The 17,821-nt window shown below is 33.4% G+C and overlaps 6 protein-coding genes and 1 non-coding gene across 9 annotated transcripts; 5 read left to right on the top strand and 2 right to left on the bottom strand.

The window, feature by feature from the left end:
- Positions 1-484: 484 nt before the first annotated feature.
- Positions 485-3,120, top strand: LOC104727101 (WAT1-related protein At5g64700-like). The gene is made up of 7 exons (XM_010446114.3): positions 485-855; positions 1,043-1,105; positions 1,665-1,781; positions 1,877-2,132; positions 2,332-2,490; positions 2,584-2,735; positions 2,823-3,120. Exons 1-7 carry the CDS (start codon positions 677-679, stop codon positions 2,971-2,973), a joined length of 1,077 nt encoding a protein of 358 aa, XP_010444416.1. The 5' UTR covers positions 485-676; the 3' UTR covers positions 2,974-3,120.
- Positions 3,121-4,767: 1,647 nt separating this feature from the next.
- LOC104727100 (WAT1-related protein At5g64700-like) lies at positions 4,768-7,251 on the top strand. Its single transcript, XM_010446112.3, has 7 exons — positions 4,768-5,077; positions 5,216-5,278; positions 5,842-5,958; positions 6,070-6,322; positions 6,519-6,677; positions 6,771-6,922; positions 7,010-7,251. The coding sequence occupies exons 1-7, from the start codon at positions 4,902-4,904 to the stop codon at positions 7,158-7,160; spliced, it is 1,071 nt and encodes a 356-aa protein (XP_010444414.1). The 5' UTR covers positions 4,768-4,901; the 3' UTR covers positions 7,161-7,251.
- Positions 7,252-7,969: 718 nt separating this feature from the next.
- On the bottom strand, positions 7,970-10,136 carry LOC104727099 (uncharacterized). The gene is made up of 2 exons (XM_010446111.3): positions 9,737-10,136; positions 7,970-9,170 (listed from the first exon to the last, which is right to left on the bottom strand). The coding sequence occupies exons 1-2, from the start codon at positions 10,001-10,003 to the stop codon at positions 8,202-8,204; spliced, it is 1,236 nt and encodes a 411-aa protein (XP_010444413.2). The 5' UTR covers positions 10,004-10,136; the 3' UTR covers positions 7,970-8,201.
- A 1,164-nt stretch (positions 10,137-11,300) lies between these two features.
- Positions 11,301-12,967, top strand: LOC104727097 (protein BOLA2-like). Its single transcript, XM_087475058.1, has 3 exons — positions 11,301-12,096; positions 12,479-12,501; positions 12,591-12,967. The coding sequence occupies exons 1-3, from the start codon at positions 11,899-11,901 to the stop codon at positions 12,790-12,792; spliced, it is 423 nt and encodes a 140-aa protein (XP_087331184.1). The 5' UTR covers positions 11,301-11,898; the 3' UTR covers positions 12,793-12,967.
- On the top strand, positions 11,305-11,422 carry LOC147935626 (U5 spliceosomal RNA). Its single transcript, XR_015573231.1, has one exon. It is a non-coding gene; the product is annotated as a U5 spliceosomal RNA (small nuclear RNA).
- Positions 12,692-14,262, bottom strand: LOC104727098 (mediator-associated protein 2). 3 transcript variants are annotated; one of them, XM_010446110.3, is made up of 5 exons: positions 14,184-14,262; positions 13,872-14,026; positions 13,652-13,754; positions 13,464-13,544; positions 12,692-13,362 (listed from the first exon to the last, which is right to left on the bottom strand). In XM_010446110.3, exons 2-5 carry the CDS (start codon positions 13,986-13,988, stop codon positions 13,016-13,018), a joined length of 648 nt encoding a protein of 215 aa, XP_010444412.1. In that variant the 5' UTR covers positions 13,989-14,026; positions 14,184-14,262; the 3' UTR covers positions 12,692-13,015. The 3 variants fall into 3 exon arrangements, with proteins under 3 accessions (XP_010444412.1, XP_010444410.1, XP_010444411.1); XM_010446108.3 differs by having other exon boundaries at positions 14,108-14,250; XM_010446109.3 differs by having other exon boundaries at positions 14,142-14,202.
- Positions 14,263-14,402: 140 nt separating this feature from the next.
- On the top strand, positions 14,403-16,083 carry LOC104727096 (uncharacterized). The gene is made up of 4 exons (XM_010446104.3): positions 14,403-14,975; positions 15,217-15,300; positions 15,391-15,480; positions 15,599-16,083. Exons 1-4 carry the CDS (start codon positions 14,565-14,567, stop codon positions 15,863-15,865), a joined length of 852 nt encoding a protein of 283 aa, XP_010444406.1. The 5' UTR covers positions 14,403-14,564; the 3' UTR covers positions 15,866-16,083.
- The last annotated feature ends 1,738 nt before the right edge of the window (positions 16,084-17,821 follow it).

The following is a 17,821-nucleotide window of genomic DNA, read 5'->3' as shown; positions in this document are numbered from 1 at the left end:
ACATAACAATTGCATAACGATTGAGCATAATTGTGATTTCACTGTATTGTTTAATAGTAAATCCAACAGAACTATGAGCGTTATCCTTTTTAATCAAACCATTATGTCCACATTAACAACAGCCAAAAACCTTATTATATTAATTTACGTGTTTCATTATTAAAGCCATAATTTTTTTTCTTCATGATTTCATCATTATACATATCCCTTTCTTGAAAAATACGATTTCACCATTTTGCTAACCAATGTTTATTTTCGTCGAACAAATGATTCGCATTCACAGTGTTGTAAACTACACCGTGCAGTAAATCTAGAAGGTGTGGTGATTTGTGGACGGAAGGAGAAAAATATATACTTTGTCAACATTAAAAATAATATAATTCGGTTGGTGTAGTGAGATTGTGACACAAAATAATTGTCTCTTTTTTCCTCATCCACTCTTAGTTACGTACTTTAAAATGTTTATTCCATTACTTTGAAACACAACCGTAATAAAAAAATCAAATTGCTACGTGCTTGTGTTTGTACTTATATATAATACCCACTTCGTTTCTTATTCTAACTTAAAAGACGAACACTAAACTATCAGAAAAAACATAAATTAAAGAAAGAAGGACATCACAAACAGTAACCCAATATCTCCAAGAATTCAAACCAAACATCATCAAATCGATCGATGGACATGGAGTCGAAGAAACCATATATGATGGTGACTATAATACAAGTTATATATACAATCATGTTCTTGATCTCCAAAGCCGTCTTCAATGGTGGAATGAACACTTTCGTCTTCGTTTTCTATCGTCAAGCTTTTGCTACCATTTTCTTGGCTCCTCTTGCTTTCTTCTTCGAGCGGTACATATCTATATACTACTCCCGATCTCTCTCTCTCTCTCTCTCTCTCTCTCTCTCTCTCTCTCTCTCTCTCTCTCTCTCTCTCTCTCTCTCTCTCTCTCTCTCTTTCTGTGTGTATGGACATCATAATTTTTTTGTAAATTTTCTATGTATGTTCATCGTATTCTCTCTTTATTTCTTCCTTTAGGAAAAGTGCTCCACCTCTTTCATTTGTGACCTTCATCAAGATCTTCATGCTCTCTTTATTTGGGTATGTCTGCTACAAGTACATTTTAATTCATTTGCTTCCAGATTTTTGTTTCCGTATATAGAGTTTAATGATTTATTTCTGCTTAACGTTATAAAAAAAGAAAACCAAATTTTGTTTGTTTTTTCACCGAGCATCATTTTAAATTGTGAAAATATACAAAACGAAACATAAAGATCCATAATAGTATGTATTACACAAATATTGCGTTTTCTTGTATTTTGTTGATAAAATGTGAATTTTTTTCTTTTTTTTTTGAAAAACTATAAAATGTAATTGACATTTAAAGGTTACAGTAATTTTCTTATCAATATTCTTCAAAAAATGTACTAACAAAAGCGAATTGGAAAAGCTTTATTGTTTATGCGTTTGCACTATTGTAGTATTGTGTGTGTTTTTAAGGAAAAACATTTAAAAGTATTTAAAGAAAGTTCATAAAACATAAGGTATAAACAAATACGCGAACAGGCAAAAATACAATCAATGCTACATACTATACGTACTAACGGTATCTATCTATGTTGAACTTATCTGTTAAACTTTATCTATGTTGGGATTTCAGAGTGACATTGAGCTTGGACTTAAACGGTATCGCATTATCATACACGTCGGCGACTTTAGCCGCCGCCACAACAGCTTCCCTTCCGGCCATCACTTTCTTCTTGGCTCTCTTATTTGGGTATATACTTAATTACATTATATGTTAATTTGACACGTTTTCATTAATTCCTGAGAAGTCTTTCTAAGATTTACTGATTCTGTATTAAATTAAAGAATGGAGAGGCTTAAGGTTAAGAGCATACAAGGAACAGCAAAGCTTGTAGGGATTACTGTGTCCATGGGAGGGGTTATTACCTTAGCTCTTTACAAAGGTCCACTACTGAAATTACCTTTATGCCATCACCTCTATCACGGCCAAGAACATATTCACCGGGATGAACACTCCAAAAGCGGTTCCACCTCGTGGCTCAAAGGATGTGTCCTCATGGTCGCCTCCAACATTTTATGGGGTCTTTGGCTCGTTTTACAGGTATCTTTCTATCTTTTCAGAATGCGTTATACATTATCCCATTGAAATTACTTTATATGCATGCCGAAGAGTTGAGTATTCGCCAATGTTAACCCTACGTTTAAGAGTTTTATTTATAATATATTTGATTATGCTAATTGAGTAATTGTGACAAAGATTTTATGCTATTTTTAATTTGTTGTTGCGTATTTACAAACAGGGTCGTGTGTTAAAGGTCTACCCTTCAAAGCTATACTTTACAACACTTCATTGCCTCTTGAGTTCCATTCAATCCTTTTTCATCGCAATTGCTTTCGAGAGAGATATCTCAGCATGGAAGCTTGGTTGGAACCTAAGACTCGTTGCAGTCATTTATTGCGTAATTACCTCTAATTCATTACATAATATGTATTAGAATGTCATAAATCAAATAATCTTAAATTAATTAATATAAACGTGACATTATATGCAGGGGTTCATTGTAACAGGCGTAGCATATTATTTGCAGTCATGGGTTATAGAGAAGAAGGGACCTGTCTTCTTATCAATGTTTACTCCTTTGTCTCTCCTCTTCACACTCCTCTCTTCAGCAATTCTCTTATGCGAGATCATCAGTCTTGGAAGGTTCTACAATAATCTTCTTTAATAGTTAATTCGTTTTATCTTATTTATTCAACAAATTAACTTAGACATGTGTATATGGTTTTGTAGCATCTTAGGCGGAATATTGTTGATTATAGGACTCTACTGTGTGTTGTGGGGCAAAAGCAGAGAGGAGAGAAACAGTGGTGATGATAAGATTGATGATCTACAGAAGGAAAACGATGTCGTGTGCAATGAAGTGAAGGTTGTCATTAGTTAAAAGATACTATTAGTTTTTGTTGTCTTACATATATATATATGTGCTAAAATTTAGGCTTTTTATAATACATGTGATATATTGATCATTCACATATAGTATGTAGATCGTCTAGAATCTCTTAAGAAATCTTTGCTTTAATTTTTGTCACACCACTTTTAACTCCTTTTACTATATCATTTTACTTAGGGTGGGTTTTTTTGCCCAATAATGATTTTCTCAACCTGCTAGATATCTCCAAATCTACTAAACATGTAGTAAGCTGTTGGTTTGACAAAAAAAAGTAGTAAACTGTTAAACACACAAACACAAAGAAATTATCTTTATTGCAAATTGTACAACTTGGGGACATGCATATATCCCATATTTAAAGTATGTAAATCAGTTCTATTTAATGATCTTTATTGCAAAGTGTACAACTTGGGGACATGCAAATAACCCCATAGATCCATAGATCAGTTCTATTTAATGATCTTTCTTGCAAAGTGTACAACTTAGGGACATGCAAATATCCTCATATTTAAAGTATGTAGATCAGTTCTATTTAATGATCTTTCTTGCAAAGTGTACTACTTAGGGACATGCAAATATCCCCATATTTAAAGTATGTAGATCAGTTCTATTTAATTATTGTATCATGCACATCAATAATTAATAACAAGAATATGTTGGTTTTAATTAGTCCCAAATTGGTGTAAAACATAAAAAAATAAGCCGCAAAAAAATGGTGATATGGGATATTTTCCTCTTTAATTTGAGAAGCATCTTAATGATGTCATTGTTTTTAATTTCAATCGTTAAACGTACATACATTAATTGCATAACGATTGAGCATAATTGTGATTTCACTGTATCTTCCAACAGAACCATGAGCGTTATCTTTTCAATCAAACCATATCGTGTTCCATTGTTTAAGTTATCTTCTTCTTTACTACTTCATGATTTCATCATTATATTCCTTTTGAAAAATTTGATTTTCATCATTTTACTAACAAAATGTTTATTTTCGTCGAATCTATGATCCGCATTCTTCACAGTGTTGTAAACTATATTTAAACCACACCGTGCAGTAAATTTAGAAGATGTGGTGGTGATTAATGGACGGAAGGAGAAAAATATATACTTTTAGTCAACATCAAATATAATATAATTTGGTTGGTTATATAGTGAGATTGTGACACAAAATAAACGTCTTTTTTCTTCATTCACTGTTAGCGGGATTATTGGTTTGAAATTTAAATAGATTTTTAAAGCCTTTAAATGTTTTGTAGAATCTATTGTTATTAGATCAAGATTTTGTTAAACTCTGTAAAATTTTAGTGTTATTAGTTTGTGATTTATAAAAAGATATTTAAAATCTTAACAAATTTGGATTATTGGATTTAGACTTTTATAAAATCATTAAAAATTTTGTGTTATTCAATTAAAGAAAAAAAATCTAAAATTTTTAATGAATTCAATTATTATGTTATTGGTTCATGATAAACACTTTCTTTACAAAATAGTTATGGAAAATATCACAAAAATACAGAAATTGTTTGCAGCAGTTTACAAAATTTTAGAAAACTAATCAACAAAACTTTCTAACAATCTCTAACAATCTTTTGCTTATTCATTTATAGTGATTTTTTTAAACTCTTCAAAAATCTTTATAAATAAGAATCCAATACCAGCCCGTAGTTACTTACTTTTAAATATTTATTCAATTACTTTTGAAACACCACCGTAATAATATATCAAGTTGCTGCGTGCTTGTGTCTGTACTTATATAAATACCCACTTAGTTTCTTATTCTATATATCTCAAAAGAAGAAAACTATATAAACTATCAGAAGAAAAAAACAGAAGAAGAAGAAGAACACTATAAACAGTAACCCATTTATACATCTCCAAGAATTCACAAACAAAACCAAACATCATCAAATTGATCCATGGACATGGAATCGAAGAAACCATATATGATGGTGACTATAATACAAGTGATATATACAATCATGTTCTTGATCTCCAAAGCCGTCTTCAATGGTGGAATGAACACTTTCGTCTTCGTTTTCTATCGTCAAGCTTTTGCTACCATCTTGGCTCCTCTTGCTTTCTTCTTCGAGAGGTACATATCTATATATTACTCTCTCACTCTATGTCTGTGTTTGTGTATGTACCATAAATTTTTGTAAACTTTCTATGTATATATATATAATTTTATATATATTCATTGTATTGTATTCTCTTTATTTCTTCCCTTTAGGAAAAGTGCTCCACCTCTTTCATTTGTGACCTTCATCAAGATCTTCATGCTCTCCTTATTTGGGTATGTCTGCTGCAAGTACATTTTAATTCATTCGTTTCGAGAATTTTGTTTGCGTGTATAGGGTTAAACGATTTATTTCTATTTAAAGTTTTTTTAAAAAATCAACAATTTTGTTGGTTTTTTCTTCGTGCATCATTTTGAATTTGAAAAATATACAAAGTGATACATAAAATCCATGACATTATTATTATTATTATTATTATTATTATTATTATTATTATTATTATTATTATGATTATTATGATTATTATTATTTAAATCCATGATAGTATGAAGTACACAAATATTTGCGTTTTTTAATATATATATATTGAAGTTTACAGTAATTTTCTTCGAGAATCGATCGTACTTACAAAAGCGAATGATAAACTTTAGTTTTTATGCGTTTATACTGTACGTTGTGTGTTTTTAAGGAAAAAAACATACTATAAAAGTATTTGAAGAAAGTTCATTAAACTTTAAGGTATAACCTAAAACGCGCAAATTAAAGCAAAAATACAACGAATGCTACATATATCTATGTTGGACTCATCTGTTAAAATTTATGTATGTTGGGGTTTCAGTGTGACATTGAGCTTGGACTTAAACGGTATCGCATTATCATACACGTCGGCCACTTTAGCCGCGGCCACAACAGCTTCCCTTCCGGCCATCACTTTCTTCATGGCTCTCTTATTTGGGTATACTTTAATTACAAATTTACAATAGATGCTAATTTAATTAATTTGACTCGTTTCAGTTAATACCTAATTAGTCTTTCTAAGATTTATTTATTTTGTATTAATCTAAAGAATGGAGAGGCTTAAGGTTAAGAGCATACAAGGAACGGCGAAGCTTGTAGGGATTACTGTGTGCATGGGAGGGGTCATTACCTTAGCTCTTTACAAAGGTCCACTACTTAAATTACCTTTATGCCATCACCTCAGTCACGGCCAAGAACATCATGAACCCGGCCACGTCTCGGGAGGTTCCACCTCGTGGCTCAAAGGATGTATCCTCATGATCGCCTCCAACGTCTTCTGGGGTCTCTGGCTCGTTTTACAGGTATCTTTCTATCTTTCAAGTTGCTTTATACATCACCCCATTGAAATTACTTTATAGCTAGGCCAAAGAGTTGAGTACTCGCCAAAGATTGAACCTTACATTTAATAGATTTATTTATATAATTTTATTATTGTTGAGTAATTGTGACAATCTTTTCTGCTATTTTTAATTAAATTTGTTTCGTATTTACAAACAGGGTCGTGTGTTAAAGGTCTACCCTTCGAAGCTATACTTCACAACACTTCAATGCCTCTTGAGTTCGATTCAGTCCTTTGTCATCGCAATTGCTTTCGAGAGAGATATCTCAGCATGGAAGCTTGGTTGGAACCTAAGACTCGTTGCAGTCATTTACTGCGTAATTACCTCTAATTCATTACATAATATGTATTAGTATGTCATAAATCAAATAATCTTAAATTAATTAATATAAACGTGACATTATATGCAGGGGTTCATTGTAACAGGCGTAGCATATTATTTGCAGTCATGGGTTATAGAGAAGAAGGGACCTGTCTTCTTATCAATGTTTACTCCTTTGTCTCTCCTCTTCACACTCCTCTCTTCAGCAATTCTCTTATGCGAGATCATCAGTCTTGGAAGGTTCTACAATAATCTTCTTTAATAGTTAATTCATTTTATCTTATCTATTCAACAAATTAACTTATACATGTGTATATGGTTTTGTAGCATTTTAGGCGGAATATTGTTGATTATAGGACTCTACTGTGTGTTGTGGGGCAAAAGCAGAGAGGAGAGAAACAGTGGTGATGATAAGATTGATGATCTACAGAATGAAAACGATGTCGTGTGCAATGAATTGAAGGTTGTAATTAGTTAAAATATAGTGTTAGTTTTTTTTGTCTTATATATTTATTGTATGTGCTAAAATTTAGGCTTCATATAATAATATATTGATCATTCACATATAATATGTAGATCGTCTAGTCTATCTTAACATTTTTGAAGTACATTTTTATGTCATCATATCTTATCTCTGTATCCAAACAAGTCCCAACTAAATTCTCTACAATTCTTACAACCAAACACAATCATTTCCTTATTTGATAATATTAATTTTCTAAAATCTATCGACCTAATTTAAAGCAATATGTTAGATTAAAATATAATTTTCCTTTCACTTTTATTTAATCTTATATTTAATTATTTAAATTACTATTTAGTACATTAAGTTAATAAAATTTTAGATTTTTTTAGTATATGATGTGATTTGAATTTTTATAAACGGATATCTATATTTTAAAAATAGTTTTAGAATTTTTGTAACCAAACAAGTATATTCGGATATAGATTATTTCACATTTGAGTTAGTTTAATATATAAATAATATCTATCTTAACCTTTTTATTAATTACTGTGAGAACACACACATATATAACAATGTAACATTTATATTAAAACTCGAAAAAAACTTGATCTATTTATAATATATTCAAAAGTTTTTTAAAAAAAATTGTCCCGTGGTGTACCACGGGATCAAACCTAGTTACTCTTAAGAAATCTTTGCTTTAACTTTTGTCACACCACTTTTAACTCCTTATACTATATCATTTTATTTGCCCATTTCCTCAAGCTGCTAGATATCTACAAATTTACTAAACATGTAGTAAACTGTTAAACACACAAACATGAAAAAATTATCTTTATTGCAAAGTGTACAACTTGGGGACATGCGGATTTTTGTAAGAAAAAAAAAACAACAATAAGAGATATTAAACACATAAACTGAAATTGCCTAAAGAATGTTAAATCGTTTTTCTTGTTTTGTTTTGTTTTGTTTTATAAAACCATGACATGGTTTTAAAAAAGAATATCATTTTAGCTACTCCTGGTTGGTAATTTCTCTGTAGTCTCTCGTGACTCATTTGGTTCCTAAATCACACAATGTCGTAGTAGACTCTTTGACTTGCTTCTCCAAAGACACATCTTTTGCTTCATCCTCTGTTTTAGGCAACACAATTTCTTTGTCTTCCTCAGATGTAACGATCGTCTCTTGAGCATCCTTAAACTCTGATACTTCTGTCTCTTCTGCAGTCTTAGCCTCAGTCTTAACTTCTGATTCATCTTTAACCTTAACTTCCGATTCATCTGTAACCTTAACGTTTGATGTATCAGGAGTCTTGACTTCAAAAACTTCTGGTACTTTAATCTCTAAATCCTCTGTAGATTTAACTTCTGAAACCTTTAAAAGTTCTGATTCTGCTGCTTTAACTTCATCACTCTTAACTTCAGAAACTTTTTGAATATCCTTATCCTCCAAGACCTCAGACTCTTTTGTAACCTTAATTTCAGACAATCCAGGAGCAGAAACTTCTGGAATATTCTTATCCTCCAATACCTCAGGAACATTTGACTCTTTTGTAACCTTAATTTCATACAGTTCAGGAGCAGAAGAAACCTCTGGAATATTCTTATCCTCCAAGACCTCAGGAACATTTGATTCTTTTGTAACCTTTACTTCAGACAACTTAGGAGCAGAAACCTCAGATGCTTCTGGAAGTTTTGACTCTCCTCCAACCTTAACAACTACTGATGTTTTCTTAGCTTCCAACTCCTCTGGAAACTTAACTTCCCAATTCTCTGAAAAATTCTCTTCAGCTTCCTTAGCTTTAGGAGTTTCAGGAGTCTTAACATGAGAATCTTTTGGAATCTTAACTTCGAGGTCATTTCGTGTCTGAACGTCAAAGGTTTCTTCTGGAGCTTTGACAATAGGAGCGGTTAGAGCAGAAGTATCAAGCTTTGAAACCTCTGAAGAAGGACCGGTTTTGTCATTAGTATCTGGTTTTACCGGAGATAGATCGGTTACTTCTTTCTCCACTATTACCTTGTCCTGTTTAAAAAAAAGTAAAAAACCATCCACAAATTGATTTGAAAAGTGAGTAAACCAGTAGATAAATCAGTCCGGTTTGGACATGCCGGTATGATAAATCATTGTAACTTTTTTTTAGGGGTCAAATAAATTATTGTCACTTTATTAGGTTCCACTTCCACATATAAAATGTAAAAACACATCCACTAACTCTATAGAAAAGATTTTACTTTTTCAAAAGTGGTCCTTAAGTTAAAACTTAGAAGGCAAGAGAAAGCTTTTATTTATATCTTATTTTGTCTTTTGTAATAATCCTAAAAAAAAAAGAAACGGTCTGGTTCCTAACTTGCCGGCCATAATATTAAGAAATTGTACAACAGTAAATTAAGGTAAAGAACTTTTGTTTTGAAGCTATCAATTGCTGATTAAATGACTAATAACACACAAACTATTGAATCTGTACTATCCCATTTTTTCGACAAGTATTGTATAAACAATTTAGATCCTTACCGAACACTAATCTATAAATATATAGAAGAATAAAAACCATAGAGATGATGAATAAGAATAGAAAATTCAACACATACCTCGTGAAACAAGTGACTGAGAGATGGGCGTTTGTTGTGTTCGTCCACGTCATCTTCAATCAAAATCTCTTTTCCCTTCTCGCTCCGTCGTGCAGCAGCAGCCGCAGCTGCTTCTTCCTCCGCGGCGTTATTAGGAGCATTGTTCTTCTCGCTCTTGTCAGCCGGATCCTTTTCATGATCAACAGGAGCCGCCGTATCTCGCTCTACCGGAACAAGATCCTCGTCATTATCTTTGAGAACCTTTGGCTTGATGGCACAGTTTCCCATCTCGTACGTTAAACACACAGATAATGAGACAAGTAATATTTTTCTCTCTCTTAATTTAGCCTTTTATCTTCCGAGAGATTAGAGAGAGAGGTGTAAAGGGATGGTCAAAGAAGAGTTTATTGTCCTATAAATTCTCTGCGGCCATGAAGGAGGAAAATATATATATATAGAGAGAGAGAGACAAAGATTTTATTATAATATAGTAAGGGTTTTCGTGGTAAACCTAAATTTACATTGGGACGTTAATCTGATTTGTTTTGTAGTATGTAAATTAATGATATAAAAACTCTCTAATCATAGAAAAGATTTGTAATCGAATCTTTATTTTGATGCATATTATATTTTGTTACTGAATCAAGCAGGGTATATTACTGAAAAAGGGAAATAAATAAAAGAAATTTTGGAATTGGTATCTCTATTGTCCATATGCATTCCGAATAATAAAAGAAATCTTCCATATAACGGTCACATTTATACCTTTGGCCGTATTGTCAACCTATGCAAATTTATTAAAGATAAAACTTAATTATCGATTTTTTTTTTCAATCGTGTGTTAAAAATGTCAACCGTGAGTTAACTTTAGTAACAAGCAAGTTGTTTAAGAGATCACAAAAATCATATGAATCTTTTAGTTACCGTTAATTCGAATTATGGACCAAAAAATACTCATCTGATGGCAGTTCTGTTATGTAACATTGTGAATATAATGTATGATGTGAAAAGTTTGAGAATTTTGATTTAGGATCTTATGGTTGATTAGTTTGTTCAGATTTTTGGTTTCAAGAATGTGAACACTGCTATAGTGTGATTTTGTGGTTCTCAGCTTGAGGGATATTGAACTTGAAGTAATTAGGAGAAGCGTTCTGATGCTAAAAAGGCTATACACAAACACAATCTTCTCTTCCATACCAAAGGAATTAAAATATAGATATTCTTCAGGCGAGTTTTTCCTTCATGCATCGTTGAAATACTTTATAACACATCCATGAGACATCATCTTTTCTTGTTATAGAATGAATGGCACTTTAAGGAAACCAAATCGGGAGGTCGGGGAAATATGCATATAAAAGAAGAAATTTCAAATTTCCATCACAAGAATAATTAAATTAAAATATGGTTGGTGAAATTTTTGTAAGTGATACTATTAAAGACAAAAGAGAATGGTAATGGGCTTTAGTATAATCACACAAAGCCTTTTAACAAGGAGCTTAAACGCGTATCCCACATCGGAGGCTAAGAAAGTTTGGTAGTGAAAATTTGGGTATATATAAACTACACTATCGTTGACGCTAAACTCACGCAGCCATGTGGTGAGCACAAAGCGAACTATTCTTTCGCCTTTTACTAAAGAATACCGTGTGCTCTCCACGCTAAGTGGCATACGCCTATTTTTGGAGGGCTCTCACTTCACTGTGAGACCCAACATTTACCCTAGTCTGATTTTTTTTGATTGGCTACTGCGCTACCAAGCTCAAAGGCCCAATACAACATGTTATTGAATCGAGAAGATTGAACATTGTGTTGTTGTTATTTCTCTGTTGTGTTGTAGATGGAGAGCTCAGTATCAGTTTGCAGTTTCCCGTCTGCTGCTTTGAAATGGCATCCAGATAAACACCAAGGGCTTTTTCAGGAAAAGGTTGCATTTATATTATGATGATCATTTGCAGAAACTTATAGTGGTGGAAATTCAGATGCATATAAATTACTCTGTTCTTCACTCTTTTGACGTTTTTACTGACCAAATTCATGCCAAGACCATTCAAAAGATTGGTTCTGAATATTTTAGAGACTGTCCACTGGTTCGTTTTTGTTGGCGATTAAACTTGAGGTTATGGATAGTATCGAATGTCATAAAGTTGAGAAGAGGTTTGTGGTATGTTTATGGATAGTATCGAATGAATAGAGTCAGAAGAGAATATATTCGGATTGGGTCCCGGATTCACTCGGTTCACCCATTTAGAGTCATTAGGGGACACACCAAGTTTTTGCAAATCATAGCTGCACAAACTTTTAAGCAGAAAGAGAGGGAGATGGGTGTATCGAAGGAGCAAGTCGAAGCTTCATTGACTTCAAAACTCAATCCTGTTCATCTGGTAAGTCAATTTGATCCCCTTACCTGCAATATTTTTTTTCTGTTCTTGGCTTCTGAATCTGTCCAAAGTAAGAAGAAACTTATGAGTTTTGATTTATCACACATGCATCCTCTGTTCTTCCATATATTGGAGAAAGATGGAGTTGTAGATCAATGACAGTTTGAAATCTTTTGTCTCTTGATGAAAAGTAGAACTTTACCAAATTGGATCATCATACTCATGTTTCTCTAAGAGAAATCTTTTGATTCTTTTGTTCTAAGATTGAATCATACTCTCACTCATGTGGTTCGTGTGTACGTGAAATTATTGAAGCAGCAAGTTTACTTTTGTGATCTTTCTCTGTATACGTCACTAATTTGGCTTCAGTTATATGTAAAACTAGGAAGTCATCGACACATCTGGAGGGTAAAGTCTTATGATCTCACTAAACCATCATCACTTTTGATATCTAAATTTCCAGTTCTCAGTCTTAAAGCTTTACTCTTTTGTTCCAGCTGCGGGGCGAGTTTTGTTGTTGAGATTGTCTCGGAACAGTTTGAAGAGAAGAGATTGCTCGAGAGGCACCGCATTATAAACGCTGCTCTTGAAGAAGAGATGAAAGAAATCCATGCCCTCTCTATAAAAAAGGCTCAAACTCCACAACAATGGAAGCCAATATCACAACTCTCTGAAACAATTCCAACCACAGAGGCTTGAAGAGAAAAGAACAAGAGAGATCTTAGCTGTTGTATTAATCTCGCACCCTTACTAAGATACAAAAAGCTGTATTTAAAACTTTGACCTGTTCCAAGGTAAGCTAATAAGCTTGTACTTTAATAATCATGGAAACTACTTATGAATTCCAACACAAATACTAAGCTGTTTCTTGTCTGCTCAACATCTTTAACCGTCAAGAACACTTGTTTATAAGGAACAACAATTACTCTTCCATCTTCATAATCTTCTTCTTTTTGGACTTTTCCAATCGTTCTGAAGAAGTACTTGTCGAGATGCCATGTTTACCAGAGGAAGAACTAGAATGCTTTCTTTTGGGTGACTTTGGAGCCTCGGTGAAGCTAGAGAACAAGCTCTTCTGTTTGCTGCTACGTGAGGAAGCAGAGTGTTTGCTGCTTTTAAGACGGCTACTTTGAGTTGGGTTAGAGTATTTCCCAGAGGAATTCGTCACTGCTCCAACAAGCTTCTGTTGGCTTCTTGCCTTTATCTTCTGAAGCAGCTCGTTTGGTTCAGCGTACCTAACTAACGCAACTCGCCGAGAAATTCTCCCAGCTACCCATAAAAACCCACAAATTACATAAGTAACAGGGGACAATACTGTCTAAAACTAAACGACTAAAACCTAAACCAGTCACAATAAAAGAGGAATATACCAATGGTCGAATTCTCAGAAGGTAAAATCATAGTTGACTCAGTATCTTGAGGAGGATAGCTAGCAAGGTCAACCTTGGTACCTATACAAAAACCAACAAGAGAGGAGGATGGTAACTAACTTAATTCAAACAACATTAACCTAAGGCAATGAAGCCAACTTTTGGATATCAAAACCATCAAAACTTACCAGATGAATCTACAAAATTTCCAAATATTCCTTCTTTGTCAAGATCATTATCAAACTCAAGAAAGTCCTCATCGACTTCTGGAAACTGCGTTGCAGCAGGTCCCTATAGTTTTTAGAACATGGAGATAAGATCAATTGCGTCAAGTTCACGTAATAAGGCATCTTTCAAATATTTTTACACAAAAAAAAAAAAAAGGGATTTTGATTATGTAAAACATACTCGGCCTAAAGGATATTGGAGAATCCAAATCTCTTCCTCTGGACTGATTTCAGCGTCGTCTACTTCCTCTGTGGTAGCGACTACAAAATCTTCGTTAGGTTCGTAATCCAATCCCATCTCTTCTCAAATCAACTCTCTCACGATTTCACAAAAACCTGCAAAAATCGAAACAACAAACCAAAAAGTTGAGCTTTTTGAACAAGGAAGCGACTGAGAATGAAGGGTCACTCTCAAACCTAACGAAGGAAGCGACTGAGAAAGAAGGGTCACTTCGTCGACGGCTAACGAGAGAGAGAGAGATTGAATAGTTACCGGAAAAAAATCCAATGCGGCGGAAGACCTAAAACCCTTTGCCAAATTATTTTATCTCCTGTCCAACTCAAAACGACGTAGTTTCTTGCGTAATAAATTTGGGTTTTACCACATTAAACCGGAAAATTAAGCACCTAACCGGAATTTAGGCATAGAATCTTGGGTCATAGATGGGCCTTAACTGACAGTGCTTAATAAGCCCAATAAGAAATCAATGATGGCTGCAACAAACGAAAGAGAAATGTTGTTTGATCCAGAAGAAGAATCTCTTCACTGAAATCTCATAAACCCTAAATCCCCCAAAAATGGAATGTTAAAAAATTTCACCAGAAGAAATCTCAAATTCCAAAAATCTGCTTTTGATTCCGCAACGAAGGAGAGATGATAAGAAGAAGGATCTCATCGATCATATCAACATCACTCATCAATTCATCCGTTCATCAAACCGCAAAACCCAGATTCGTCACTTCTTCGCCACTTCTTCAATGCCGTAGTAGTAGCTCTCCGATCTTCACTCAGATTCCAACTTTTATGAACAGGGCTTCGTCGTTTCAGGGAATTAGAGCGTTCAGTTTATTGTGTTTGAACGATCTGAGAGACAATGTGCCAAGAAAACTCAAGACGAGGAAAGGTAGAGGTATTGGGTCTGGTAAAGGTAAAACTGCTGGAAGAGGTCACAAGGGGCAAAAAGCTAGAGGAACCATGAAGTTTGGTTTCGAAGGTGGTCAGACTCCATTACGACGCCGTTTACCCAAACGTGGCTTCAAGAACAAATTCAAGCTTCATTTCCAGGTACAACAAACAAAAAAGCTCGTGCCTTTCAGTTCTTGGATTTGTGTTCTGATGTCAAGTTTATTGCTTTTGTAGCTTCCAATGATTTTACATCTGTGACTGATTCATTAGATTAGGTCGAATTTGAGAATCTAAATCAGATGGGTCACTCTGTGTCTTAGCTGCTTGTGGTGAAGTAGATTGGAATTTAGAGTTTGAATTTGACAGTATTGATGATATGATTTGTTGTATGATGATGCAGCCGGTTGGACTAGGAAAGATAGCGAAACTCATAAACGCTGGGGAGATAGATTCTCATGAATTGATCACAATGAAAACGCTCAAGGTACAGTTATACATACTCGCTCTTGACTCACTGGTTTAAATCGAGGTTGATGATTCTTTTTAGTAAACTCATTTAACACCCGGCTTGTAGGATGTGGGAGCCATAGGAAAGCAAATAGAAGACGGAGTAAGACTAATGGGTCGTGGTGCTGATGAGATCAAATGGCCTCTTCATTTCGAGGTTTACCATTTTTTGCATTATGAACTTTTGCTCTGTATATAGTCTCTCTGCATTTTCCACATTGTGCCAAGTCATTGTTAGAAAGTTTGGTTAATTGGTGATGCCGTGTTTACTACAGGTTTCGAGAGTGACTGTTAGGGCAAAAGAGGTGGTGGAAGCAGCAGGAGGATCAGTGAGGAGAGTGTATTACAACAAATTGGGCTTAAGGGCATTGCTTAAACCGGAATGGTTTGAGAAGAAAGGAAGGTTATTGCCAAAAGCAGCGCGACCACCTCCTAAACAACAAGATAAGGTCGATAGCATTGGACGTCTTCCAGCTCCGAGAAAGCCCATTCCCTTCTTTGCAGCTGAGGAGAACAAAGTTGAGTCTCCTATTGAATCGTGATTTTGGGGTGGCTTTTAACAAAGTTGTTTGTGTTGTTTCTTGGTCAATGTCGGATCTTTTTATTTGACAAATAAGGTCTTTCTCGATTTACTTACTCTGTACTTGGTCGCAACAAGTTCTTAAGCATTTTCAGACTTGTTGTTTGGGATCAAGGCATGATCATGAAGAAGGTTGAGGAACCATGGAATGAATTCGCTAGATTTTAGTTCTTTATCAAACCATTTTGGTCGAGGCAATTTATTCACTTTTACGTTAAAATTATAAAATATGAAAATGGAGTGACGGTGTACAGATTACAGAGAAAGATGTAAGTTTCTTAGCTTGCCCTGTATTACACCGACGTATATAAAATTATAAACAATGTTTTAGTTTTTTTTTACTTTTTACCAAAACACTAACAGTTGCTTTATTTTGTAGATACCGTCGTACGCATAATTTACCTAATCCATAGAAAAGGGAATATGAATGATTGCCTGAATTTAAACGAAACGACCGAACGTAAAAACAGAGGAAAATAGTGTTTGAGGTTTCATAACTCATGACACTTACCAAACATGTAATGATGACGACTGTACTGTTAATTATAGCACTGATTATTTTTAAATAACTACAATAAAAGAAGAGTACTCGATTGGTTTTCTATTTTTTTTTTTTTGGTAGAATCGATTGGTTTTCTAATAAACAATCGTTCAGATATTATCAAAAAAAATTATGGAGACAGATTGGATTTTTTATAGTACTTAAAACGATGGTTAATTCAAGCAAAAATGTCGAATGTGGGATACATAAATGCTTATATATTTTTTTCTAATGATCATACCTTTCTGATCTAAATATAGATATTGATGATGATCAACTTCCTCGCATAAATGTCACGTTTAATGTCAAAATATATTAAGTATATGACTATAAAAAAAACTACAATAAAATAGCACTAAAACATGTTTTAAAGATAAAAATAACACATATTTCACAAATTTTCAAAAATATCACTATTTAATAAAAATTTAAAAATTTAAAGGTTGATGGGTAGTGTTTAGTATTTTGAATTTAGCATTTAGTATTTTGAAAAATTAAATTTTAAATATAATGTTTTTAAATATAATGTTAGTTTTAGAATTTTAGAGAATTGTAATAGATTTGGAAACAAAATATTTTTTAGTATTATTTATAAGTGCTATAAAATTAGATGTCCATCACATTTACAAATCTCAATAAACATTTCAAAGACATTATTGGTTATAATTAAAACAAAGAAATGGATCCCAAGGAGAAAAGAAATGGTCGATTATATATATCAAGACCAATCTACGTCAGACTTTTTGGTCACACTGTACTTGGTCGCAACAAGTTCTTAAGCATTTTCTGACTTGTTGTTTAGGATCAAGGCTTGTTCATGAAGAAGGTTGAGGAACCATGGAACGAATTCGTTAGATTTCAATTCCTTTATCTAACCATTTTGGTTAAAGCAATTTATTCACTTTTACGTTGAAATTATAGAATATGAAAATGGAGTGACGGTTAATTACATTAATATAAGACTCATAGTCATATTAATATACGAAAAACACGTTTAACCGGGGGCAAATAAAATAGCGCGTTTCTTGCATAACAGCACCGATCTGTATACATCACCTTGAAATGTGTAGAGACGAATTTCTGAAGCTACATATCCGTAAGCGGCTGGGAATTTCTGTGTAAAAATAGGTGGTTCACACTCTGCGAGTACCACCTTATGAACATTAACAAACGTCACAAATCGGATGCAAATGCTATTGAACTTATGAACTTTTACGTAATATCTTTTCCATATGTTATTAGATATTATTGGTTTGTGCCTGGATTTTATAAAATTTATAGGAGTATACCATCATACTCAAGGGTTAATTTGAAAAATATATGAACTTTTTAACGTTTCACTAATTTAGGTAAATAACTAAAATTACAAATTTTGTA

The sequence above is a fragment of the Camelina sativa genome, chromosome 11 (assembly GCF_030686135.1).
Source record: "Camelina sativa cultivar CO46 ecotype springtype chromosome 11, ASM3068613v1".
Taxonomy (NCBI): Eukaryota; Viridiplantae; Streptophyta; class Magnoliopsida; order Brassicales; family Brassicaceae; genus Camelina; species Camelina sativa.
This window is presented reverse-complemented; position numbering and strand designations above follow the sequence as displayed.

Excerpts from the sequence above, each read along its gene's own strand:
- LOC104727099 (XM_010446111.3), bottom strand. The coding sequence starts at position 10,003 with ATGGGAAACTGTGCCATCAAGCCAAAGGTTCTCAAAGATAATGACGAG. Across the intron at positions 9,171-9,736 it reads TCAGTCACTTGTTTCACGAG|GACAAGGTAATAGTGGAGAA; the intron begins GTATGTGTTGAA and ends TTTTTTAAACAG.
- LOC104727097 (XM_087475058.1), top strand. The coding sequence starts at position 11,899 with ATGAATAGAGTCAGAAGAGAATATATTCGGATTGGGTCCCGGATTCAC. Across the intron at positions 12,097-12,478 it reads AACTCAATCCTGTTCATCTG|GAAGTCATCGACACATCTGG; the intron begins GTAAGTCAATTT and ends ATGTAAAACTAG. Across the intron at positions 12,502-12,590 it reads GTCATCGACACATCTGGAGG|CTGCGGGGCGAGTTTTGTTG; the intron begins GTAAAGTCTTAT and ends CTTTTGTTCCAG.
- LOC104727098 (XM_010446110.3), bottom strand. The coding sequence starts at position 13,988 with ATGGGATTGGATTACGAACCTAACGAAGATTTTGTAGTCGCTACCACA. Across the intron at positions 13,755-13,871 it reads TCCAATATCCTTTAGGCCGA|GGACCTGCTGCAACGCAGTT; the intron begins GTATGTTTTACA and ends TAAAAACTATAG. Across the intron at positions 13,545-13,651 it reads AAATTTTGTAGATTCATCTG|GTACCAAGGTTGACCTTGCT; the intron begins GTAAGTTTTGAT and ends GTTTTTGTATAG.
- LOC104727101 (XM_010446114.3), top strand. The coding sequence starts at position 677 with ATGGACATGGAGTCGAAGAAACCATATATGATGGTGACTATAATACAA. Across the intron at positions 856-1,042 it reads CTTGCTTTCTTCTTCGAGCG|GAAAAGTGCTCCACCTCTTT; the intron begins GTACATATCTAT and ends TTCTTCCTTTAG. Across the intron at positions 1,782-1,876 it reads TTCTTGGCTCTCTTATTTGG|AATGGAGAGGCTTAAGGTTA; the intron begins GTATATACTTAA and ends ATTAAATTAAAG.
- LOC104727100 (XM_010446112.3), top strand. The coding sequence starts at position 4,902 with ATGGACATGGAATCGAAGAAACCATATATGATGGTGACTATAATACAA. Across the intron at positions 5,959-6,069 it reads TTCATGGCTCTCTTATTTGG|AATGGAGAGGCTTAAGGTTA; the intron begins GTATACTTTAAT and ends ATTAATCTAAAG. Across the intron at positions 6,923-7,009 it reads GAGATCATCAGTCTTGGAAG|CATTTTAGGCGGAATATTGT; the intron begins GTTCTACAATAA and ends ATGGTTTTGTAG.
- LOC104727096 (XM_010446104.3), top strand. The coding sequence starts at position 14,565 with ATGATAAGAAGAAGGATCTCATCGATCATATCAACATCACTCATCAAT. Across the intron at positions 15,301-15,390 it reads TCACAATGAAAACGCTCAAG|GATGTGGGAGCCATAGGAAA; the intron begins GTACAGTTATAC and ends CCCGGCTTGTAG. Across the intron at positions 15,481-15,598 it reads AATGGCCTCTTCATTTCGAG|GTTTCGAGAGTGACTGTTAG; the intron begins GTTTACCATTTT and ends TGTTTACTACAG.